We start from the raw sequence: 27494 nt of genomic DNA on the forward strand, positions 1-27494 counted from the left end.
CTGTTCACACAAATTTTTAATTTTCGTTATATACATTCATCAAATAAAATAATGAAATGAAACACACACACACACACACACACACAAGCTAACATTTTTCCTGAAAGCTTTCTTAAACGCTTTCCTGACGCGATAGTGACGCACAGAAAAACAGGACAAAAATAAGAGGAAAAGACATGTTTGTTATTTCTAATACAACAAAAATGCTGGTAAGTTTTTGTCTGGTGTTCACGATAGACGTCGTTACGTATACCGAAGCGTCAGATGACGGTGCATGTGCACACGCGGTTTTTGTTGCCGTACTCGCTTTTACGTTCGATCTTCAATGCGCCGGAGATGTGAGGCATGCATCACGGCTCGGGGTCGTAATTTCGAACACCTACTTTGATGAGGATCGTTGGTTCCTTCATGTTCTTTTTTCTTAGTTTTTTTGCTCTACTAAGGATAATAAACGTGTTTTCTTCTCTTGTTCGTGTCTTGTCGTTTTGGTGATTTGTGTCATCGCTACCGCGCCAGGAAAGCGTTTCCGACCATACATTGCTGTCTGATTTCCCACCATCTAGGTGTACTCTATCTGCCCTGAAAGTCAGTAAACGCTGTATTGTTACACCCTGTATACTTAATTCACTTTAATACCGCCATTATCGCAAGTTACGGACTTATGATTTTATAGCTGTATTGCAGTGCTAACATGAAAGCTAGGTTGAATTTCAAGGATCAGATCAGCAAATACGCCGTAACATTTAAGTTAATCACTTGTGGATGCAATTAAATTCAAAGTCTGACAAGTTAGCAGTGTAAATCCACCACAAAATCAAAAATTAAAAATTTGCACTAAGCCGGAATTGAACAGGATATGCGATATGATAACAAATTGTAACCAATGACCGCAATTTGAATGTAATTTTAATAGGGTTTTTAGTTTTTCTTTGAAAAAGCATAATAGTTCAATAGTTTGTCAAGAAACTTTCTTTTTCTTTAAGGGGGTCCGGGACACATTTTGAAAAATATTTTATCAAACAGTTTAACTTTTGCACTGATTCACCAGCTATTCAATAAGCAAAATTATAACATAAATATTAAACAAAAAAGTTTTTTATTTAAATTTAATTTGTTAAAAAAAAAAATGGGGTTGCTTTAAAATGCTATAACTCGAAATATTCTTGATCAATTTTCAATTTTTTTTCGAAACAATATGCCCAAATATCTTAGCTTTAATTTTTATTCGGCAATTTTAAAAATATTAATTCAATAAAAAATAAAAAATATTTGAAAAAAAAATTCAGTAAATTCGAAGGAACTTTTTTTTTTTGTAAAAATCATATTTTTTGCAGTATACGTTTTGTTTTAAATTTGCCGAATAAAAATTAAAGTAAACTATTTGAAAAAGATATGCTCCAAATTTTATTACTTTATATTTATCGGTTGCTGACTTATAAGAGTTTAAATGCAAGAAATCGGGACAAATTGCATCATGAAGAAAAACGCGTTTAAAGTTTTAAAGTTAAATGCAATTTTAGCTATATGCATGCAACAAAACTAAATATATCTTTCGTTCGAATTAAGATAGAAACAAGATTCAAATGTTCTTTTTAAGCAGAGAAAAACGGAGTAGTTTTTTTTAAATGATGATAAAAAAAAAAAAAAAAAATGCTAACTTTGACGATTTTTATGTCCCGGACCCCCTTAACCATTTACATACCTTTTTTGTTTGATGTCTTTAATACATTTTCATTAAACTCGCCTTTTCCATAATTTGCAGTTAAATCATCAGAAGTTTCTTGACTTTCCTGATCTTGTACTTCTTTCGCTGTATCCAGAAGTAATTGAAGGAAGTCATTCCGAACCTAAATTTTTGATAGGTTACAAAATTAAATTACTTTTGCCTACTAGATCGAATAAAAAAACTTAGTTTAAGAGTATAAATTAGCATGGAAATTTTATAAAATATTCCTAAAAATTGTAATGAAATTACAGCTAAAATGATTAGAATCAAAAAGCTGATTAGATTCAGTAGTATAAAATGCAGTTTATTGAGCAATCACGATTGCTTATTGTTCTCACTTGACGGTTTTGACGTTCCTTTGATTTTATATTTCCGCCAGCACCACCGTCGACCGGCCGGCCTCACGATGCTGCTCCTACAGCAAAAACCGTCTCCAGGTTGCGTCCATATCCTACACGCATACATACACACACGCATGCCTACACACACACTTACACACACACACATACACACATACCCACACACACGTACACACATACCCACACATACACAAATATACACACACATACACAAACACTCATGCCTGCACACAAACACAAACACACGCCTACACACATACACACACTCACACACACGCGCCTGCACACAGACACAAACACCCACACACACACACACATACCCACACACACATATATACACACATACCCACATACACTCACACATGCAAAAAAAACACGTGATTGCGAAAAACATAATTTGAATTCAAGATGTCAAAATTCAAATTAATTTTTTTTATTATTTTGATTACCTTTCCAGTCCTATTACGTTCTTCTATTATTTGAAGAGTCATATCTCTAAAAAAATGCACTTGGGTCAAACTAAAAGCACTTATACCGAGAAATTGATGAATCTTAGGAAACATAACTGTAAGGGAAGAAAGAAAACATACATTTTAAAGACTCATTTCAAAATGAAATTGGCAAGCATAAAAAATTCGTAAATTCAAGAAAATTTCAAAGTTTAAAATGAGTATTTGCAATGAACCTAATTATTAGTACAATAGAGTTTTTAAAAAAATTTCGTGTTGAATGTTTTTATTGAAAAGTTAAATAGGGTTGGTTGGGGGAAGTGAAACCCTTTTTTAGAGCTGTTCGATCAAAGAGACGTATTCAAAAGTTTTAAGACAAAAACAATAACCTATTGACTTATTTTACCTTAGAATTAAATAATAAGCAAAAGATCATCGTTATTTTCTAAAAAGACACTTTAAATATTTTTAACTGCTAATGTTTTTATTATTATTATTTTTCTTTAAATCTGATGGCTGTCCCAAACTTTAAAAAGAAGTCGTAAATGTATCGTTTAAAAGAAGTGTATTTCTTTCCCAGTAAAAGTCAGAGAAAGAAGAAAAAAGCATGAAAGAAGTCTTATTTCATCTTTAAAATATCGCGAAAAAAAAAGTAAATAAAAAAATAAATAAATAAATATCAAAAAATTAAAAATTGGAAAGTAGGGTATTGAGATGAGGGAAATTGTCTGTCGGTTTGTCGGTCGGTCTGTCGGTCTGTCTGCTCCCCCCCCCCCTCCTAATAACTTTTGAGTGAATAGTCCGATTCAAACAATTTTTTTTGTTCGAAATATCTCGGCGAGTACACCTCATTCCTATATTTAACTTTTTTATTTGAACTGATTTTTGTTCAAACAGAACAGTTTTTGAACAGTTCAAAAAAACTTAACATTAGCGCCTACGGGGAAATTCAAGGCAATTCCGAATTGTGAGGCGAATTTGCTTCAAACTTTGTAGGAAAAAGCTTTTGATGAAAAACTTGTATATAAAATATCTTTTTGGTTTGAACAATTTTCCGTTCAATTTTGAACAGTTCAAAACCCCTTAACATTAGCGCCTATGGGAAAACTGAAAGTCAATGTAGATTCCGCACTTGAAGGCGGATTTACTTCAAACAAATTTTGTTGGAACTCTTGATGAAAAACTCCCGACTCCGACTACGAGAACTCGTGAGCACCTGACTCCGACTCCAACTCCTGTGCCCGAAAATTAGTCGGACTCCGACTCCTCGACTTCGACTCTGACTTCGTAGTTTTGGTAAAAATTTATACATGGAGGATAAGTTACTGACTCCGATTATTGGATATTCAACTCCAACTCCGACTCATTTATCCCAAAATAAGTCCGACTCCGACTCTGCAAATGTTGGCAGAGTTGCGTACTCTAAAGGAAATGACCGATTCTAGCTCCGAGTGTTTGAATTAAATGCCTTCGGCTCCCGAATCTGACTCTTTTATCCCAAAATAAGATTCACTCCGCAGTCACGGTTTTAACTGTGAAATAATTACTGTTTATATGATTTGTTTTTATTTTCACTCTAAAATTTTAATTTATGTATTCAGTTTTCGGCGGATAAACTCGAAGTTCTTTATATTTCTACATTAAGATATGCGCAAACTTTTTTTTTTTTTTTTTTGACAATGAAAATTATTTCTTTAAGTTGACATTTTATTGCTTTTATTTACTTTGGAAAGTACATTAATTCACTTTAAACATTTTTTGGCAACAGAGGAAAAACAAACTTTTTTTTTTATATATGATGTATTTAGTTTAATGAGCGAATTATTTTTTTTTTTCTTTTTATAAATGGTTAAAGATTTTTTTTAATGGAAAAATGTGTTGCTTTGTTTAAAAGGTGCTGCTCTTTTATTTGTTCGTTTATTTATTTATTTTTTTACGCATCTAATTCTTGAGACGAGTGAGGTATATTTTATTCCTAGAAATCCACTTAAAATATTACAAAATTATGTTTGAAATAATTTTTGATTTTAGCTATTTTTGGAAATATTGATCAGATACTAGAAATTAGATATGGGTATTCGGGAATGTAGGCTAGGTTTAGACGGAACTTCTTATTTTGAACATACAAAAAGGAAAATCAGAATTAATTTGATTTTTTTTTTAATTTGACTGTTTTTTGTTTTTCAAAAATTAATAAATTAAATAAAGCCTCATGAAAACAACATTTTTTTATAATTATTATTCATATGCACAAAACAGAGTTCTTTTGTTTACTACTTGCATTAAATGTGTTTTAGTTTATTTGACTTATTTTACGCACCGTAAAGTGGGGCTACTTGGACCCGAAATTTCATACTGTTTGCGATTTTTACACTGAAAACCCATGTTAAACCCATAACGAGACTGATAACCTTGTTTTTACCACTTTTCAGACGTTCTGCTACCACCTAAGGCCTTTTTAAACAACAATTTTTACTTTTTATATATATTTTTTATTTTTAAAAATTGGGCTCAAGTAGCCCCGCGCTGGGGCTACTTGGTCCCACTCAGCAAATCCATTAGAAAAAGCTATAAAACAGGTGATGGTACCAAGAAGGACCAATGATTTTTAAAAAGAAACTTAAAACGTACATTCTAGTAAGCAAACTATTTATATAAATTGCAAATTATTTGTATAAATTAATATAAAACCAACGTATACATAAGAACATATTTTTATGCAAACATAATTTCTCAAATAGAAACATAATCTAACTACATCTAAAACCAATTAAAATGCTCATTATTTAAACATTAGAAAGAATGAAAACCCCTCAATTTAATGGCTTTGGTGGATTTTTTTCTCTGATATTATTTAATACCTGTTTTTCCTAGCTACTAAATACTACAGGATGCCCAGGCTTGTTTCGTGAACGATCTTTTAATTTCCTTTTTTAGAGTTGATATAATTAAGTCAAAATGGGCTGATGCCTTTATCTAAGACATTTCTCCAGAATTATTTGAATCTAGACTAGAGATGAAAACAGTCAAAAAAAAAACCGGAACATTTCCGAAAAAAACGGAAAAAAAACGTTTTTTTCGAAGGGGTATTTTTTTACTTCGGAAAAATTGAAAAAATTAATTTTTTTCACCTTTTTATGAAGTTTTAATTGAAATTTTCAGTAAAAAGTGAATAGAAATTTTTTATACTTAAATTCTGATGCAATTTCCTCATTCCACCCCCACCTTGTATGTGAATACAGTCTAACTTTGATAATGCAAGTTGTTGTATGATAATATAATTTGCATATAGATCAAAACACATTTAATACTTTTCGCAAAAAAAAAAAGAAAAGAAAAAAATTAAATCAATATCCTTAGTGAAGAATTTATTTTCCTTCATAAAACAAACAAGCATAACTTTAATCACAGAACTATGTTACTGCTGACTGTGCGAACCAAATATACAGGGTGCGGCAAAAAAAAAAGTGCAAGCAATTTTCCATATAACTTTATTAAAAAAAAATAAATTAACAAAACAAAAAACATAATAATCTGAGAAAACCTTTAGAGTGAACAAATTAATTGGTTTCAAACTAGCCGCCTTTTGAAGTAAAACAAAGGTGCAACTGATTGAACATTTTCATTTAAGGACCGCAAGTTCTTTAATCAATCCTATTCGCTATAAAGCAATTGGTTTAGAGTCCAAACTTATGTGTAGTTTAGGGTAGACTTTTTACTCTAAAACAGGCCATACAATGTAACAAATGTGATTGAGGTCTAACGAGTAAAGCGTCCACTCTAAAGATGATATCAAGTCAAAAACAATGCGCCTTGCAACACTTTTGTTTTTTTGGCCGTATGAACTGGCGTGGTGTCAAATTGAAATGTCCAGGCTACATTGCTGTGCTGAAGTGCCCTTAGATTCACAGAAATACAACAGCATCTAAAATGTCCTTCTAGTAAACTTATTTAATTCATTTTATAACCCTCATCTACAAAAAAAAAAAAAAAAAAAAAACAGATTTTTTGTCGCTTATGCTGATTCCATCACAAGCAACGCCTGACTTCGGATTTTGGCGATGTTTTCCTGAAATGTTCACTGTTCGTTTTTTTGTACACTTTTCGGACATCGACTATAATTTCTAAGCCACTTGAAGCGACATAACGCATCAAACACTGTTTGCCGAGGCAGAACAAGCAAACGAACTGCCATTCTACTTGGTTAAACAAGTTTAAAATAGCAAGTATTTTGCTTAAAGTTATAAGAAAACCAAGGGCGCTCATATAGGGGGGGCAAGTGGGGGCTCAAGCCCCCCCCCCCTTGACATCAGAACTTCCTTGCTTTTAGTAAACATTTCTTCTCCAGCAATTAATGAATAAGTTATTAAAAATGTCAAATTTTAATAATTCTAATCTGTATTGAAATCGGTTTCTATGATGAAAATTTCCTGCTAAACCGTCGGGAAAATATCTGAGCTCCCCCCCCCCCCTCTTATAATTTTGCATATGGGTGCCCTTGAAAACTGAAAAACAGTACATAAACTACTATATAGGGTATGGTGGGGTAAAGTGGTCATAAAATCGTAGGTTTTCAACTTAGGTGGATAATAAAAACAATAAATTCTTTAAACACTTCAACTTTTTTTGTTGTTATTTTACATTGCATTATTAAAGAACACGGTACATTGCATTTCAGGGAAAAAATATTGAATTTAAGTAGTTTTATAACACTTTCATTTCCCTTTGTATTTATGACCACTTTACCCCATGGGATGGGGGAAAGTGGTCATAGCATGGGGTAAAGTGGTCATAGTTTAAAAAAACTGCAAAACCGTTACAAATAACCCTAATTTTTGTATATTTCAGTTATTTTTATAGTTACAAGTACATGTACGAGTATATACGGGTATACACGAGCCTACTATACGTGTCGTGTAGACATGAGTAAACATGTTCATATATGAATAGATACATGTATACATCAGATGCATGCACATGCCTACTCAAGTATATACGTGTATACACGAGTGTATACACGTATATACTCACGCATGTATACGTGTTTACCTATAGGAGTGTATACGTGTCTACACAAATATATACGTATCACGTGTATATGCGAGTAAAGCGTAGAAAAGAACATCACATGCGCGTTTTGCGCTTGTATCTCGAGTATATGCGTGCATACCTGAGTATATACGTGTACAGTCGACGCATATACGCATATAAAAGTGTACATACATACTTATAGGAGTATAAACGAGTTAATTCGTGGAAATATCCTGTGCGTGTTTGTACGTGTCTATTCACGTAAATATATATGAAAGCACGAGTATATTCGTATGTTTACGTGTAAACACGATTCTATACCTGTTAGACGTATTTACGTGCATACACCAGTGCATGTATCCACGTATATCCACGAGTATGTCCGCTAATATACATGTATGCTTACAGAATGAATCCAAGATTTTTTGCAAAATCTAAGTGGTGTGAAAGGGGAGGATAAGAAGCAAAGAATCATAAGAAACTTATGGTCGCTGACGCGCTACATGCACAAATGGTCAGAAACTGACGTTAGCAAAACAGGTCACAAATTTGTTACACAAAGATGATTTCACCCGACATTTTAGTTTTTAAGACATATTTAGAGCAGTTGTTAAAAGTTACGGCCTGTAGTAGTTCTAATACACGCATCGCAACGAAGGTGCAGCGACTGATGAAAGTTTTTCAAAAGTCTCGTAATTGCAACAGAGTGATTGCGATGCATGTATTACAGCTGCCGCAAATTTCATCAATAACTTTAAAATTTTCTTAAAACCTAAAATGTTGTGTAAAATTGTCTTTGTTTAATAAATTTGTGACATGTTTTGCATCCATCAGTTTCTGGCTTTGCGTGCATGTAGCGCGTCAGCCTTGAGTTTGATTCTGGATGTTTCTCATGATTCTTATGATTGCTTCTTATCCTCCCGTCTAACACCTTTTAATAATTTGACCAAGAGTTTATACTCACCCTGTATACATATATATCATATGCTTATATGCAAGTGTCTACTCGTGTACGTACGCGTATATACGTGTCTCCCTGAGTATATAATTGTTCGTATATATACGAGCATATAAGCGGGAATATATGTGTATGGTCGAATGTATATCTGTATAGATAAAAAATACTTGCAGATACCCAAATACGTGTTTATTGGTGCATTTATGTGAATACGGATATATACGTGCCTACACGTGTATTTGCGTATACATACGCATATACTCGTATATTTAACCCTGTTTATTGTAAAAACAATACATATTAAGTAAAATTAATATTTAATTTATATCTGCCTTATACTTAAAGATTTAGTGACTTTAGAAGAACAATATTCATTAAGCCTGATATTATGACTACTTTACCCCATCTTACTTAAATTGTTCTAACAAATTATTCAAAATAGATTCAGCTAACTGCTAATGAGTAAGAGTTCTTGAGACATGTAGGAAGCTTCCTGTGCAGTCAATCTGTTCATAATTCTAACAAACAAAATTTCCCAAGGAAGTTAAAAAAGGTGTTTAGATTTTAAGAATTTTCATATTTACACAAAATATTTTTTTTACCAAATAAAATTTTGCCAGTTGTAAAATTTTGTATTCAAAATATAGTTTATAAATGCACTACACTAAAATAAAATTTTCATATTTATTCGAACATTAATTTCCAAGCTATAGCCATTTATTTGAATTATGACCACTTTACCCCATTGACCACTTTCCCCCACCAGACCCTATATTGTAAGTTATTTTCTAATAAAGTGAGATACAAAAATAAATAAGACACTCATTAAAATGAAGTTACTTTACTTCCATTCGATGATGCAATCTTCGTCCGAGGGGTTCTTTTTTTTTTTTTTTTTTTTGCCGCACCCTGTATACTGCCGTGCTAAGCATAAAAGTGGAGTCTGCATTTGAGCTCAAGCAGGGAGATTGTGTTTTAAAGTTTGACTCTTCCATATAATTGATTAGGATGGCTTTTTTTTTTCTTTTTTTTTTTCAGAATTAATTAAAAAATAGTTCTTGATGCAATGACCCAAAATCATTTTATTTATTAAGTAAAATACGAAATAGAGAAAAACTTGGTTACAATAACTCAGTTTTGTTCTAAAGTGTAGGTATGACTTCTTTTACTACTGTGCTTAGCACTACCGTATGAATAAACTGAAACTCCAGTTTAAGTTTTGATTCAGCTTTAGAAATCATTACGCAGTTTTTGTTTGGGGTTTCTGTTGGAAAGGAAAAGAGAAACCAATTTAGCTTTGATTTGGATTTAGACTGGATTGGAAAAAAAATCAAAACTCAATAGCTTTCATTTTCAGACAGTAAAGTTACATTGTAAGGAAGGGAAATAATACTTATTTTTCTTTTAAACATTATCAATCATGTTTGAAAGTCAAAAATTACAATTATTATTTCAAGTTTCAAAGGCTATCTAAAAAAGAAAATGTAATTGTTATGATTAGACACATATTACTCAATATTATTGGTTGAACGACGACTTGACTTGTTTTTGGTGTTTGACCAAGAAAGCTCTCAGTTATAAAACAAAAAGGTTTTTTTTTAATTTCTTTTTCTAATTAAACTAACTTTTATGTGTAATTCTGGCTATCAGAAAAAGAAGATGTGTGGATTGCATATATTTTTCAATGCTTAACCCTTTACATGTTCCAAGAAACACAGAGCTATTAAGAAAATCCATTTTTATTCATTAAAAAATCAATTTTTCTACTTTTTACAATTTTTCCCACTACTTCAAAATTTCCGGAAATTTTACATCTCTAATCTAGACACGATTGTGATTTTTCCTTTTAATAATCCGCAGTATTTCCTACTTCAAGGGGTGTTCTTTTACATTCGGACCCTTTTTATCCCCAGATCTGCTAAAAAAGGGTATAAATAGTAACTAACCTCTTCATTTTAAAATATTACAAACCTCACTTAACACAATCGTCACTTAACATAACACATCAGTGACCAAATGTGGTTTAGGGCTGTTTGAACGCTGGGTTCAAGTAGCTCCATTTTAAGGCAACCAGTGCACTTTTTCTTCACTATACATTTATATGGGACCAACTTCGGGGCATACCTATCCTTTCCAAAAGAATAATCAAAATTGGACTAATCTGTAAAATATTATGTGTGGTCATACAGGGGCCTACTTAAGAACTTCCTCTGTTTTTCCGTCGGTTAAAAAGTATATCGTTTTACGGAAAATAAATTGTTTTCCTTTTTAACCGACTTCAAAAAAGGAGGTTATGATTTCGTATTGCGGCTTTTTATGTGTGTTTTCGAATTATTCCACCACTACTGGACCGATTTGACCTCTTATAAACTACTACCTAACGTAGCTGAGTAGGTTTAGTTTTAAAGACTTATTTCGCGTATAGTTAAATTAGTGTTTAATTCAGGATTCGGTGGGTTGTCAGTTACGTTATGTAGTTGTTTATAGGAGGGCCCGACTTCAAAAGGTTATTAAAAATTAAGAGATCGTACATAATTAGTTAGGTTTTTTAAATAATTCATCGTACAGTAATTTAAATCAGTGTTTATTTTATAATTCGGTGTTTAGTTTAGTTGATTTTTGTGCTGGAATTGCAAAATAAATTTCATTTCTGTTATATAGTTATAAATCATCCAGGGTTGGGTTCTTCAACGTGTGTGGAATGATAATACCAAAATAAGGAGGACAAAGTAATATGAACGTCTAACTGTTTTATTCACACTCCATGGACTGACTTTCCCAGCCAAAGCATTGGCAACCGCGCATGCGCTACAAGTCGATGCTCATTAGTATACAATATGTTACACGTCCTTTTTTTTTTTTTTTAACAAAAAAAAATGATTTAAACCAAACACAATTTAAGCATGCACTAAAGATTAAAATGATAAAGACAAATAAGTGCAAAAATTACTAAAACAATCACAATTTAAACATATACTAAAATACTAAAATATTCAAGAGAAATAAATGTCAAAAGTTTTTTTTTTTTTTTTAAACATAGTCCTGGAACCTGAGGGGTCTTCTTATTATGCGTTTTTCTCGTTTGGGGGTTGAGACATTATCAGGCAGAGTCTCAGTTGGATTTTCAGATGAATCCTCCCTTACTATTTGGGTGGATGGTGATTTTAATTTTTCCTTATCTACATCCAACTCCATGTTTTCTTTACTCTCATCTGGTCTAAGGTGAATTCTATTTCTTTTAAGTTCACTTCCTGCCGCTGTTTTCACTAAGTAAGATTTGGGTGTATTTAACTTTTCTATAACTGTCCCTGGGGCCCAATCTCGGTGCCCTAGCTGTACGAAAACTGGTTGATTTTTCTTTAGAGTTGACAGTTTTACAGCTGATCTGTCATAATATTCTTTCTGTTTATTTTGCTGCTTTTTTAAAATCTTTATTGTTTCATCTGTTGGGAACTTTGGTGTGAGAAGAGATGTTTTCTGTGGCATTACAGTTCTAAGTCTTCGTCCCATAAGCATTTCTGACGGTGATAACAAACTGGATTTTGGAGTGCTGTTGTATTCCAGTACTGCTAGGTTGGGATCTCCTTTGCTTCTAATAACTTTTAGTAAAATTGATTTCATCGTTCCAATAGCTTTCTTTACCATTCCATTTGATTTTGGATACTTAGGTGACGATGTTACAGGCTCTATGTCATACGACTTAGTAAAATTTTGGAAAAGTCTACTATCGAACGGTGGACCCTTATCAGAATGCAACCTGCGTGGTATACCATGTGTCCTAAAAATTTGTTTCAGTGCATTGATAACTGGCTCTGCTGTTTTCTTTGTCAATTTCTTAACTTCTATGAATTTGGAATGGTAATCAACACATAAAAGATAGTCTGTTTTTTGTAGATACATGAAATCAATAGCTACCTCCTCCCATGGCAGTGCTGGTATACTGTATGGTAGTAAAGTTTCTTTTACATTAGCACGTTGATGTTGTTGACAAATTGTGCATGCATTAATGAATTTTTTTATATCTTCACAAAAATTTGGCCAATATACGTTTTTTGAAGCTTTGTTTATGCAAGATGTTATCCCTTGATGGGCTGAATGTATGTTCTGCAAAATTTCAGCTTTCATCTTTGTGAGAATTACTAATCTATTTCCCAGAAATATTAAATCGTTGTAACAGTGAAGTTCTGCTTTCTTGTCCCAATAGCTTCTAGTTTTCTCAGGCATCTGTTTAAAACTTTGCGGCCAACCTTCTTCAATGTATTTTTTATTAAAATTAGCTCCGGATCATCTCTAGTAGCAATCTTTAGAACTTCGGTCTTCTCATCAGTAGCTGATAGGACTGTATGAACAACTGCTGATCCAGCCTCTAAAAAACTAGTATCTTCACTACCTTTCAACGGTGTCCTAGACAATGCATCTGCGATATATAATTTTTTACCTGGTACATATTATACAATATGTTACAATTTCTATGTTTGGGTAGGAAATAGAATGTAAGTGTAATCAGTTATTTTTTGCTTTTTAGTTCCTGGGTATTTTTTGAAGGCGGTTTTTTTTATTTAAAAGTAATTTCTACTTCAATCATATATAAAAAAATATACATCTATCATTTAAAATAATAGATTTTAAATATTTTGGAGCCATAAGAGATCGGTTCATGATAGAATGTCGATAGGCATCTAGTGAAACCGCCTATATTGGACCCCCTTTTTACAAGAGTTATGCTCCGCTAAATATATGGTCAAATATATTTTTAAAAAAATAGGGCTTCACAAGTCAAATTTCAGAAAGGAAAGGCTTAGATACACACATATTCGCTAAATCTGAAAATTACTACTAATTTAATTATTTTGTACAAAGTTCCTTCCTCCTTCCTAAGTGGCACGACAGCCCTGGGTGGGCCCTGGCTTTCTCAACAACTTTCTTCTACACCTCTCTCATTTTGGAAATGGCTTGCAAAATTTTCACTTTTCTGGTAGAAAAATCCTAATCAAGTCAATCAATCCGTTTGAGGTTAGGTCGACCCCTTGTTCTAACTCCTGTAAATTTAGGCGAAAAAAAAATTTTATTTCTTGATCGTTCTTTATTTAATCTTATAACGTGGCCTGCCCATTTGAATCTTTCAATTTTTATGAATTTGACCACATAAGGTTGTTTAAAAGCATGATACAACTCTAAATTAGAGCGCCTGTGCTAAATACCATTAACCTCCTTTCCTCCAAAGATGGCCCTTAAAATGCGGAGTTCAAAGACACCAAGGGCATTTTCATTGTTTTGTGTCAATGTCCAGGTTTCTGAGGAGTATGTTAGTACAGGTCTGATAAGAGATTTATAGATTAAAAGTGTAGTTTTCCTTTTGAGTAAATTTTTACAAAGTTACTAAAGTCCAAATAGGAGTACATTGGCTTGAATTTGACAGTGCAGTTTATAAATTGGACCACCATAGAGAATTGCAGATTTTTTTTAAAAAAATAAGCTGTACATTTTTTTACAGGTTGTCATTTACTTTTGCCCCTCTTTGGAGCAGTTCTAATGGCCCATTAGGGAAATTTCGTGCATTTGATCATGTTTCCACCTTCATCCTTAAGATACATTTTTAATTGTGTTCGTCAATATTATTTTCAAAATATTAAATAACTCATTAATTTCCATCTACAAAAACCCACGAACCTTGGTCACAGAGGTTGCTTCGGGTTGCCATAATGAAATGTCTGAATGACTAGAAATATAATTGCACCACTTATCCAATTGGCAATTTCATTTTTCGGTAAAATATGTGTAGTAAACTATTTCCTTCCGCTGTTTTGAAAGCAAAATGCCGAAAACCTTTCTTTCAAAAATAATACATACTGAAGTATATGATTTTGAATAACTGCGATAAGATCAACATTTCTTCCAAATCACTATTTACTTTCTAGAGTAATGATGTCGATTCAATCAAATCTCCCTTAGACATTGAAGTTTCTAAAATAAACTTATAGACGATCTTTTGTGACGTTAAGGGGGGAGAGATTCGGTGGCCTTTCCCCGGTAATTCTCAAATTTGAAGTCGTAAAGACGCGATAGTTAGACCATCTCAGACAATACGAATTTCAAGAAGAAATACGTTTCGGGACTTATCTCCGGCATTTTTTTCAGTTTCAATTTTAGACGAATTTCGATGATAATAGGCAGATACGGATTTTTGATTGTTTCTCTCTGAGTTTTGTCGAAGTTGAAGTCCTAAAAACGCAATTTTAGATTAGCTTTGAACACGTCAGAAACGGAAATAGGTTAGGGAGCTCCTCCAATCGGCTATATATGTGTATTTTATTTGTTTTTAAAAGGAATTATGTGGATACCATCCCCTACATGTGTGAATTAGATGCGTAGTAAGAGGTAAGATAAAATAAATCGCTCCTCTCTCTTTGAAAAAAGTTCTAAGTATGACTTGCCAATATAACTGCTTCTACATGCAGCTGAGGGCTTTGTTGTCATTCGTTTTTCTTCCATAGTCACGTTAATAAGCACAATTAAAAAAAAATAGAAAAAAAATCAGAAAAACTAAAGTTTAGGTTTCTGGTAAAAGAAAAAAAATATCAAGGAGTTGAAGCTTCTAGGAAATACGCTTGATATGAACCATCTGAAGGATTATCCTGATTAACAAAAAAATATATTTTAAACAATCATAAATGTGCACTTAAATTACATCAATAACTTATTTTCTGACTTAAAAATACAAAGGTTTGTGGTTTATTCGCATATTCTAAATTTGATCCACGATCCGATATAGGAAAAAAAACACTGTCTCAATAAAGGAAAATATATCATTTTGTATTCTTCTCCTTACACCCTGTCAAAAAGATCCTCACAATGTCGCAAGTAAATGCAGTTTTGTAATCCCAAATTAAATAGTGTAATGTAATGTGGCAATTCATAAATCAGTTTGCAGCTCTTTGTAATTTTTAACAAGGTAGATATACTTCAATCAAGATTTTAGAACTTTAAACTATAAACCACGTTGTACCACACTTCGAATAATAATGAAGGTGCATCATCGTAGCTTGTGGACCTAAAGCTTCGCTTTTCCATCAGTAAAGTGGGACTCAGAGTTAGATGCTGGATTTTTTTTTTTTTTAGTCCCGGGTCCAGTTTGGGCAGTGATTCTACATAAGCGGTCTTCCTCGAAGCTCGTTTAGTTATGAACAAAGTTCTTGCTAACGGTCTGTAGTTATTTCAATAAGTAAAGGTCACCATTTTTTGGACACTTTTGTTCGCTTAGAAAGTAACTAGTACGCAAAATGTTATTTAAAGAGTTCCGAAAAAAAGTGCATCAGACATAGCATACAAACATAAATTACGTTTTCAATTTATCGAATCAAACAGGTATTGAACCTTACTGTAAGCTATAAATCTCCAGCTGAATACGTTCTTGAATAAATCTCTTGCTGCCCCAACAAACTTGTTTTTTGGATCATTAATCGAGTCAATTTTTGTAGAAAATGCAGCACTCGCAATGACGTCCATCGTAAAAGCTTCAAAATATCTGCAAAAAAACGTAGATTCACTTACTTAATATTACTGTACAATATGAAATGTGTTTTTTCCCCCTTCATTTAATGCTCTGAATAAAGTTACTCTTTGAGAGTGAACAAAAATAATGAAGTTTTTTTTTTCACAAGCATCTATCTGCAACATCAAATTAAGTATGTTTCAACCTAAAGTGAAACTTTGATCTATTTTCAAAAGACGCGTGCTAACCTTGTTACATAAGTTAGCATAGAGGTTAAAAATTTATTTCTTGAAAATAAAACTGATAATTAGTAAGTAAAAAATACGAATTGCAAACAAAAACATAGCAACATGAAGTTTTATCCTGCACATATTATGCAAGTGCAAAAATGAATGCGAACGGAGATGTGATAAGAAATTAAATATTCAGCAGAAATTATATAAAGTGCACTATTTTGTCAGTAACGAAATAAATCACCTTTATTGTGTTTACATTTTTATAATAATCTAATGAATTGTTTACATTTATATTAAATTATATCTATTTTCCCCCGTGCATAAAAGTATTTTCTCATTTTCTTTACTAATAATAACGCTGAAAGTCTCTCTGTCCGGAGGATGTCTGGATGTCTGTAGGATGTCTGTGACGCGCATAGCGCCTAAACCGTTCGGCCGATTTTCATGAAATTTGGCACAAAGTTAGTATGTAGCATGGGGGTGTGCACCACGAAGCGATTTTTCGAAAATTCGATGTGGTTCTTTTTCTATTCCAATTTTAAGAAAAAAAATATCATAAGATGGACGAGTAAATTACGAAAGTATCATAACGTGCAACCGTAACATGGGCACAAGCCAATTGGCGAGATACGAAATTATCATAACGTGGAACCATAAGATGGGTACAAGCCAACTGGCGAGAAAATTCATCATACATTATTTGTAAATATACAGGTGAACCAAAAGACCTTTTGATTTTTCTATTACGAACAAAGCCGTGCGGGTATCACTAGTATGTAATAAAAATCATGTAAACACACGCAAAAAAAAAAAACCTAAACATTATATTAAGATTCTTTCTAACATGTAAAAACAAACTCTTTGACCTGGAAAGTATGTACAGGTAGTTATCAAAATAATGGAAACACCTGTGAATAAAAGTGATTTTTGAATGTGCTTTGTCTTTACTAATAATAAAGCAGAAAGTCTCTCTGTCCGGAGGATGTCTGTAGGATGTCTGTAGGATGTCTGGATCTCTGTGACGCGCATAGCGCCTAGACCGTTCGGCTGATTTTCATGAAATTTGGCACAAAGTTAGTTTGTAACATGGGGGTATGCACCTCGAAGCAATTTTTCGAATATTCGATTTTGTTCTTTTTCTATTCCAATTTTAAGCCCATTTTTCACAGAAATTTAATAAAATGGGAAAGAATTTGTTCTGAAAATTATCTTTCTTTATCTTTCTTTTCTTTACTTCTTTATCTTTCTTCTTTTCTTTTCTTTTTAAATAACAAACCTGAAAGGCTCTCTGTATGGATGTTTGGATCTCTGTGACGCGCATAGCGCCTAGACCGTTCTGCCGATTTTCATGAAATTTGGCACAAAGTTTGTTTGTATTATGGGGGTGTGCACCTAGAAGCGATTTTTTGAAAATTCGATATTCTTCTTTTTCTATTCCAATTTTAAGAACAAAATTATCATAAGACGGACGAGTAAATTACGAAATTATCATAACATGGAACCGTAACATGGGCAAAAGCCAATTGGCGAGACACGAAATTATCATAACGTGTAACCGTAACATGGGTACAAGCCAATTGGCGAGAAAATTCACCATACAATTTTTTTAAATATACAGGCGAACCAAAAGACCTCTTAATTTTTCTATTACGGGCAAAGTCGTGCGGGTACCACTAGTAAGTAATAAAGAATAAAAGTAGATTTCTGATGTTTTTATATAAATAGCAATGTTAATATTCTGGTAGTATATGGTGGCTCAATTGGAGTTCTGGAAGTTTTGGATTTTTTTCAAGCGCGTAAAAAGTCGGACCTCTCAAATTTTAAAAGAGGCCAAATTGTTGAAGCGCGTCTAGTTGGAGCAAGTGTAACAGAAAAATCTCAACTTTTTTGGCGTTTCAAGAGGTACAGTATCTAAAGTCATGACAGCATACACACAGCGAGGTAAGACAAGCTCAGCAAAGCAAAATAGTGGACGGAAAGAAAAGCTCAGTGAAAGAGACCGACGGGTATTGAATAGGATTGTAATGTCTAAAACGCGAACAATAGAAGCAGAAGTGACTACAGAACCCAATCACCAACTGGATTCACCAGTGTGAGTGATTACAGTCAGAAGGCACCTTTATTAACGCAACATTTACGGCAGAGTAACGATTCCCAACACAGTTATCACAGAGTGTTTCCATTACTTTGATAACTACCTATATATACACGCAAAACAAAATCGTTTGTACGATGTGCTTTAAAAACAATGCAGTAAAGAAGCGCACGATTAGTCATTTTGAAATAATGACAGCATCTTGGAACATTTTTTTGCGAGAGAGAAGAGTAAGTCCTGTAAAGCGACAGAAAAGAAGCACATATTTTTTTCTCTCATTTAAAACCCTGACTCTGTTTAAAAATTCGGTAATGCGAATTATGGAGTTGTGGGAATCGCATTACTCTGAATCATCAAAATTAGTATTCAGAGCCTCGCGTTATAGGAAACTCTGTTTCCAGATAAGTCGTAGCGATAATCTATTTATTAAGCACTAGTGGTACCCGCACGGCTTTGCCCGGAGTTAAAAATTAAAAAGTCATTCGGTTCGCCTGTATATTTACAAATAATGGATGACGAATTTCTCGCCAATTGGCTATGTTCATTCGCTCTCCCATGATAATTTCGTAATTTACTCGTCCATCTTATGATAATTTTGCTCCGGAAAATGTTGTTAAAATTGGAATAGAAAAAGAACCACATCGAATTTTCGAAAAATCGCTTCGAGGTGCACACTCCCATGCTGCAAACTAATTTTGTGCCAAATTTCATGAAAATCGGCCGAACGGTCTAGGCGCTAAGCGCGTCACAGAGATTCAGACATCCTACAGACATCCAGATAAAAAAACTTTGAGCACTATTATTAGTAAAGATAACTAAATTAAGAAAGAAGACAACGCAATAAAAGAAAAGAAATCAAAAGATATAATACATAATAAGTTGACTGCTTATTATTGAGAAAATCAAAATATATAATAAAAAGCCCGTTTCTAACGTAGTTATATTCATAATTGTGAAAGCATATCAAAATAAGACAATTAAAAGGTATCTTTGAAATAAACTTACGTTTTTAAATTTATAGGCTCACCGGATTCTGCGTACTTCATGAAATTATTCACACACACTTGGGAGCATTCTTTAAAAATGCTCATCATCTATGACAAGAAAAATAATGTATAAGCTTAGTTTTAAACTAGTTCTGTAAGTCGTTCTTCAACTGGAAAAAAATATATTCTAAATATGATAGCTCACTAAAAAATTCCAATTAGGAACATCAAAAACCATTTACAGGATAAACATTTACTTAAAAGCATTCATTACTATTCATTTCAACATTTACTGAGATAACTTGAACTCAAAAGGCATCAAAATACATTGATTATAGGAGTTGCGTATTAATACCAAAAATTTAAACGGATTGTACAACTTAATGCTAAAATACATAGGGTAAAGTCATCAGTAACAGACAAGGGTCCAGTAACAGACAATCATAAGTTTGAATTTAAATAATAACCCTTTCAAGCATAGACTAATAATAAGAGTAGACCGAGCTTTCCCAGTCTTGCTGATGAAAAAATTGGTTCATGGATACATCATGTGACTGGTGGGAGGCTAGGTGAAAACTTTGGCAGCATGGTTGCTAGATGGCAACATTATCTATAGTTAAACACTCGACATGTATTTTAAGACGTAATATGCTTTCATTATAATGTTTTTCCAGGTGCAGATATTGAACTGTTTTTCTTTTAGTTATGCATTATTTTGACATTAGTAATTAGTTTTTGATCACAGTTTTCAGTAATTTTTATTTCATTTGAAACTGCTACGTCAGCGTTGGCGTAAACGTAATGGCGTAAACATTTTGCGTTAACGCAAAAATGTACTAATCGGTATCTAAAATTGAAATTGTAGGTAAAAATCTTACCGTTTGACGATTCTTTTTGGGCGCTTGCATCTTTAATTGCTTAGAGAAATATTGAAATTGACTAAAGAAAATGCACAATACTATCTAAACGAAAAACTCACTATATTAACAAAATATTTACAACTTAGAATAACAAATTTACAAACCGACTCCATAAAAGATCATTCTTCCGTGTTCCATCAATTTCTATTTATTTTATTTCTCGCGGGCGTTGATCGTCTGCTACGATCAACGCCCGCTGTTGCTAGGATATCCACCAGTCACATGGTTTGGTTTATGAGCAGCAAAAGGGTTGCTATAGCTCAGTCTATTCTTATCATTAGTCTATGCTTTTAAGCGGATGAAACTGTTGTTGATGTGGCCCATGAATACAGCAAAAGCCATCTAGAGAACTATCAGAGTGAATTCCATGAGCCAGTTGGTGTTTACAAGGCGGTGGTGGAACGTTATGAACAACTAAGACGAGGTCAGGTGGCGTTTCCGGTTCATTTGAATTTAAAAAGGCTTTAATTCTAAAAATAAAGAACTTTTGCATATTTTGAAGAGAAAAAATGAATTTCGGTCCATTACGTATCCTTTTCTCATCCTGTCTGTCACTGGGTATGGGTATCATCAGATGGGTGTCTGATCTCCATCTGATTTTTTTTTTGTGTCTGGTAGAGGGGAGTCGGACTTTTTTTCGAAATTTAGTATATAAAAATAGAATTAACTAGTTCAGAGGATCCAGAAGTTTCCAAACGTTAGATGAGATGTAGTTGCCCGGGAGACAGACAGTTTAAAAAATAACATAAAAACATTCAAAGGCTCAGAAAATTTAACAAACATGAAGTCGATGTCTTAAGCATGTCTGTGACTAATGCCGTTACCCTAAATAAGTACAGGGTATTATAAATAAGTTCAGAAATATGGAGCACCAAGGTTTCAGTTGTAGTTGATGCTGCTTTCACTTGTAGACATTAATGGATAACACGAAGTACGCTACATTACGCTACAATATAAAGTGTTTTCTGATTTTTACGAGTTTCAGCATTTAATTTTCCACACTATTTCAATCTTTTTTAACTACTATACATCTTAATGTACTAAATTTAGTACACATGTAACTTGAACACCAAAAGCATTATACATATATATATATATATATATATATATATATATATTAAAAGAATAGTTTTTCACGAAGGCATGTCAGGCATCATGGCACACTAGGTTATCCTTTATATTTGATGTAAGCCCTGCTCTTTCAAGTGTCCTGTTGCGATTGTCCGTGTATATGCATTTCTACAAGTTTTTACCACACGTACAATATCTCCTCTAAAAACGCCGAAGTCAAATAAAGCAGGAAAGTTTCATCTACTTCTGCACTAAACTACTTCCCATTTTAAACGGAGTTCAGAGATCGTACGCAAGAAAAGACAAAAAAAAAAGGAAATCAGGAGTTTTAAAACAACGAAGGAAAACAAGAAAGTCAAAAAATTTTTGTGGTTTGCATCATTTATTCTATATTCGCCGACAATTTCCTATTACGCTTTACTTGCAACATTTTTTTTACAATGATGTTTTAATAACAATACAATAAGTCGGTTTTTTTTTTCTTATTTTTTTACAAGAGGAAGATCACAACAATTAGTCGTAGTATGTACACTTACTGATTTGGGGATTTTTTATTCGTAAACCAATAAAAAAATTTCTTTTTAGAAATGTAAATAGTGTTCCATAATACCCTCTCGTCGTTATAACATTCAATTTTTCGTATATTACAGCTTTTGAGAAAATGATAGGCATTAACCAGTGACTGCCAATGATTTTAAGTATATTTTCTGTTATTGATTTTATAGATTTTTAATTTTTAACACGTGCTTAGATTTAAAATAAAAAGAATCTTTTAACTTAAAACGTATGAGATGAACGAACACTAGATTAACTGTTTTCTAATTTCGTATATATAACAGTACATATCATGCATTGTATATTACAATTTATAGCATGCAAAGCAATTGCGAAGTTATATCATTTAAACCATATTCTACATACATAATCATAACAGTTAAAAAATATTTTAGCATATTTGTTAATGGTACAAAGCAATCATTAAAATAAATAGATAAATTTGTAAAAATAATGATAAGTAAGACCAAATATAACTTAAAAACGTAAGAAACAGCTATTTTATTAAGCAAATCATTTTTTATTGGATAAAAATGGAGCAACGTTTAAAAGCACAAAAATGATAAAAAGTTTATAAAAACGCAGACATGTTCCGGAAGCAATAGCCTCCTTCCTCAGTGCGAAATGTACAAATGGATGAATCAAGGTCAAGGGAGAGTTTAAATTGCGTAACCGGAAAAGGCAAAATATGACGTATACTAACATGTGAGATTGAATAAGCTTGGAGAAAAATTCGGAACAGCAAAAGACTCATTGCAAAGATTATTTAAGTTTTTATGAATGTAAAAGGATTCCAGAAAATCTTATTCACCTACTGTTGTAGGTCTGCAAATGATCTTGGCTTCCGAAAAGAGAAAATTGTGCCCTGTGTCCCAACAATATTTAGCAATTGAAGATTTCTTCAGTTCCTGTTTTGTAACGTGGTTTTCATGTTCTTTCAAACGAAATTTAAGTGAACACCTTGTCTGTCCCACGTAACCGATATTACATTGACAAGGAATGTGATATATGCTCCACTGATCAAGTGGTTGGATTGGGTTCTTCAGTTTGGAAAAAGAAAGTTTATTTATGGGTCTGTAAATTACGCGAAAGTCAAATTTACTGAGAATTCTAGAAATACGAAAAGAAATGTGTGGATAAAACGGTAAAACCACAAAATTTGTAGAAGAAAAACTACGTAGGTTGGAGGTTTTATTCCGGGTTGAAAGTTTGGAAAAAGCCCTGTCGATGACCTGAAGAGGATAACCCCTGTCCAGAGCCACGGCTTTCAAAAAATTGAGTTCATTGTTGAGAAGGGTCTGATCAGAACCTATGGAGATGGCTCGGTTGACAAAAGTATAAAAAGCAGACATTTTTTGCTTCTTCGGGTGGCATGAACGAGAGTGTGGGGGAAGACAGACAGTAAATGGTTTTCGGTAAACGGTAGTAGAAAACCTATTATTGTTCTTCGAGATTAAAACATCCAAAAAGGGCAAAGAATTATTGTTTTCAATCTCAGCAGTAAACTGAATATTAGAATCGACGGCGTTAATTAGATCAATGATAGACGGAACAAAATCAACAATGCAATCAAGAGGGTGAAAGTGTCATCAACATATCTAAGCCAGAGTGGAAAGTCAAATAACTGAAACAATTTCTGTTGAAAAAAGTCCATGTAGATTTCACTGAGGATGTGACTCAAAGGGTTGCCCATAGCAAGGCCGTCAGTTTGTTGGTAAAAAGTACTCTCAAAAATAAAGGTTGAATGTTTAAGACAAATTTCAGTCAAATTTACAAGTTCGGAAATTTCGTGGTGGGTGTGATGGAATTCCCGGAGTCTTGTTTCAAGACACCGTAAGGCTCCAATAACAGGTACATTAGTTTACAGGTACATCAGACCCTTCTCAACAATGAACTCAATTTTTTGAAAGCCGTGGCTCTGGACAGGTGTTATCCTCTTCAGGTCATCGACAGGGCTTTTTGCAAACTTTCAACCCGGAATAAAACCTCCAACATACGTAGTTTTTCTTCTACAAATTTTGTGGTTTTACCGTTTTATCCACACATTTCTTTTCGTATTTCTAGAATTCTCAGTAAATTTGACTTTCGCGTAATTTACAGACCCATAAATAAACTTTCTTTTTCTAAACTGAAGGACACATTCCAACCACTTGATCAGTGGGGCATATATCACATTCCTTGTCAATGTAATATCGGTTACGTGGGACAGACAAGGCGTTCACTTAAATTTCGTTTAATAGAACATGAAAACCACGTTAAAAAACAGGGACTGAACAAATCTTCAATTGCTAAACATTGTTGGGACACAGGGCACAATTTTCTCTTTTCGGAAGCCAAGATCATTTGCAGACCTAAAATACAAAGAAATACAAAGAAAATAGCAATACTGAAACAGACCAGTAAGGAGAAACAAAAGCAACGAATGGCAACAGAAATTTTTCGTGTACTTATAAATATAAGGAAGTATAATACCCTCTTCAATCTTCCTGAGGTGAACGTTGGAGTAATGATTGAACGAATTCGTTTCCAATCTTCGCCTTTTACTATTGACACGTTTTTATCCATAACTGGTTCTCCAGTCTCAAAAGTCTGAAATGAAAAGGAAAAAAAAAATATTTCTTTGTTGAAAAAAAACCGTTACTAAGAACACAACAGGACAACAGGTTAAAAAAGTTTATGGTGAAAATGGGCCTATTTTGATAACAAAAGGGACTTAGTTGTTTACGAGCGTTTATTTTTTTTTATTTTTTTTTTTTAATTGGGCGTTTTCAAGCTCAAACATAATTTCCCAAGAACGGTAAACCAGGGCACTTTGGTGCAAAGTACAGAAAATTATTTTATAATGAGCATCTGGAGTTAACATTTTAACAATATGATTGAAGAGTGTTTTCAAATGTTGCAATGTGCCGCATAATTTTGGAAAAAAAATCTATAATTAAATCAGTAACATGTAGATTTTGAAATGAAAATCATTGTACCAAAGTACCCTACAATGAGGCACGATGGTACAAGGGTGCATATCTAATTCTAACATTTCTCCATTGTTAGTATTGAATCCAAAACGCGTTTCTAAAAACATCACGAAAACTCATTTTTGCTGAAACTGACGCTTATCTGCCGAACAACAGTATAATTATTTAGAATTTGATTAAGAAACTGTTCATGATTTACAGCCAACATTATCATATTTTAGCGAATAACACCATGATACATTTAAAAAGTGAGGTATTACTTTCAAAAATCATGAAAATTAAAAGAAAAAGCTGTTTGTTAATAATAAAAGAATTAAACTCATCAGCAGTTTAGTTTCAAAAAGTACCGCACGCATGGAAATAGATTTCGTTTACATTTGCCCGGAGTTCCTTTTTTTAAAGTTTATACTACTAAATTCTATATCGCGCTCATGCTCCCATTCCTATAGTGCTGGCCAAATTATTAGACTAAGACTGTTTTAAAAGCAAATTATTTATTGATTACATAACTATAGACAGGGGCGGCAAATAAGGGGGTCGAGAGGGGGCGGTCGCATTCTCAAATTTTTCGAGAAGAATGATAAAAAATGAACAAATTCAATTTAACTAAATCGCAAATCAATGTTCAAGAAAAACAATCTTGCTGGTATTCCGTAATGGTTGATGAAACTCGACACATTTTCAGACAGAGCAAGTGTTTTCCGTTTTTTTAAATTATTAGAAATTCAAGCCTTTACCGGCCTTTTCAGAACAGAAAAAACTGAAGAATCATGATGGATTTTATCTAAAGACTTAATTTTCTCATAGAGGCTAAATATCTCGTTCTTGTGTGCTCTGTGTAACGAAAGTTATGAGAGGCCAGCGCAGTGGTGTGGCTGCATGATTTTCACAAGAAAATGCTTGGTATCTTAAATTGATTGTTACGCTCATATTTTAAAGTGTGTCTATTTAATGAATGTTCATTACTTTTTTTTCTGTTGGAAACAAATTTGAGCTGCTCAATGCATAGTATGCTTTTATAGATACTTCTTGAAAATACATACTATTTTTGAAAGAAAAAAAAATCTCATATCAACAAATACTTTTTTTGGGGACTCCTTAACTATACAATATCTCCCCCATATCATGATTACATGCTGTTAGCTAATATGAGTTTTGTTCTATACTAATCTAATTCATATTTAAAAAACTCGACCCCCCGAGTGAAATGCTGAAATGCCGCCTCTGACTATAAACACATTAACGAACAGTGAAATAATTATCAAATATTTAGTATGATTTCCCTTGTTCTTGAAGAGCATTTTAAATCTTTTTGGCATAATTTCGCAAGGTTTACACCATTTCTTAAAACTTTTTAAAAAAAGGAGGTAAAAAATTGTTTATACTTACTATTGTATATACTCACATACACATACTTACTAATTACCTAAAAATAACTTTAAATATAACATAACACACTAATAAAAAGAACTAGTGAAGTGTTTAAGCTGTTTGAGGTTATGTTCCTGGTAGGTAGATAAACAAAGAACATAAACAAAGCAGACAGTACTGCCACCTGCAAACATTAAATTATGCTAAAATAACGTAATAATCAGTGTACAGTATGTACTGTACTTTAACAGTAAAATAAATAGTATTATAGTACAAAAAGTGTACAAAAAACAAAAACAAAAAAACTCTTTAGTCTAATAATTTGGCCAGCACTGTACATCTTCACACTTTATAACTTAGAATATTTGATTTTATTAATGATTTTACATGATATTTTTATTTTAAAATATTCTTGTGATATCTTATATGATTTATTTTCTCTGCGAAAATTTGCGCGAGCAATATTGTGAAGCAATCCGAAAAATGTGTTTACTGAGAACATATAGGGTGTCCCAAAATGACCGCATAAACTCTACACAGCTAGATTCCTCATTGGGAGTACATAAAAACTGCCCCAAAAAGCGTTCCTGTACTCCTGTACGATCCATAGTTTACGAGAAAAATACGTAAAACAAAGTATGACGTCACTGCAGGTGCAAGGAAAGACATTTTGTTGAACATATCAACATTAGTATACGTACATTACGTATAACAACAAATACGTCTACTGACGTTTTAAACATTATCGTCTGGAAAGATATGCAAATACTATTGTTGATATGTCCAATAAAGTGTCCTTTCTTGCACCGGCAGTGACGTCATACTTTGTTTATTTGTATTTTTCTCGTAAACTATGGATTTTGAAGGAAAGCTTCTTTGGCCAGTTTTTATGTTCTCCCAACGAGGAATCCAGCTGTGCAGAGTTTATGCGGTAGTTTTGGGACACCATGTATTTTACAACAAGCATAAATATTACTACATATTTCCACAAGGATCTTGTTTTCAGTTTTTTTTTCATGTGTTGCTATTCAATAAGAAACCAAAGGGACAGTTTGTTTTTTTTTTTTTTTTTTTTTGTTTAAAAGACTTTTGTTTCTTTTATTTTAGCAAAATTAATAGGTAGGGAAAAGGGAAGAAAAAAAACTGCTTAAAAAAAAACATAAAAAGATGCTTACTCTTCGACAGGTAAAAGCATGAAAATCCTTCACAAAAATCTTCTTAAGCAACGTTGGATCCGCTATAGAAATAACTGGATATGTACCTTCATAGTGCC

General features: G+C 32.9%; 1 protein-coding gene across 1 annotated transcript in view; it reads right to left on the minus strand.

Moving 5' to 3' along the window:
* Nucleotides 1–27494, minus strand: part of LOC129223057 (cytochrome P450 3A21-like) — a 51512-nt gene that overhangs the window by 16512 nt on the left and 7506 nt on the right. The window contains exons 4-8 of the mRNA XM_054857622.1: nucleotides 27397–27493; nucleotides 24351–24467; nucleotides 19352–19440; nucleotides 15931–16048; nucleotides 1757–1847 (exon numbers count right to left, since the gene is read on the minus strand). Of these exons, the coding sequence (XP_054713597.1) occupies nucleotides 1757–1847; nucleotides 15931–16048; nucleotides 19352–19440; nucleotides 24351–24467; nucleotides 27397–27493 (512 nt within the window). The remainder of the gene's footprint in view (nucleotides 1–1756; nucleotides 1848–15930; nucleotides 16049–19351; nucleotides 19441–24350; nucleotides 24468–27396; nucleotide 27494) is intronic.

The sequence above is a fragment of the Uloborus diversus genome, chromosome 5, assembly GCF_026930045.1.
Source record: "Uloborus diversus isolate 005 chromosome 5, Udiv.v.3.1, whole genome shotgun sequence".
NCBI lineage: Eukaryota > Metazoa > Arthropoda > Arachnida > Araneae > Uloboridae > Uloborus > Uloborus diversus.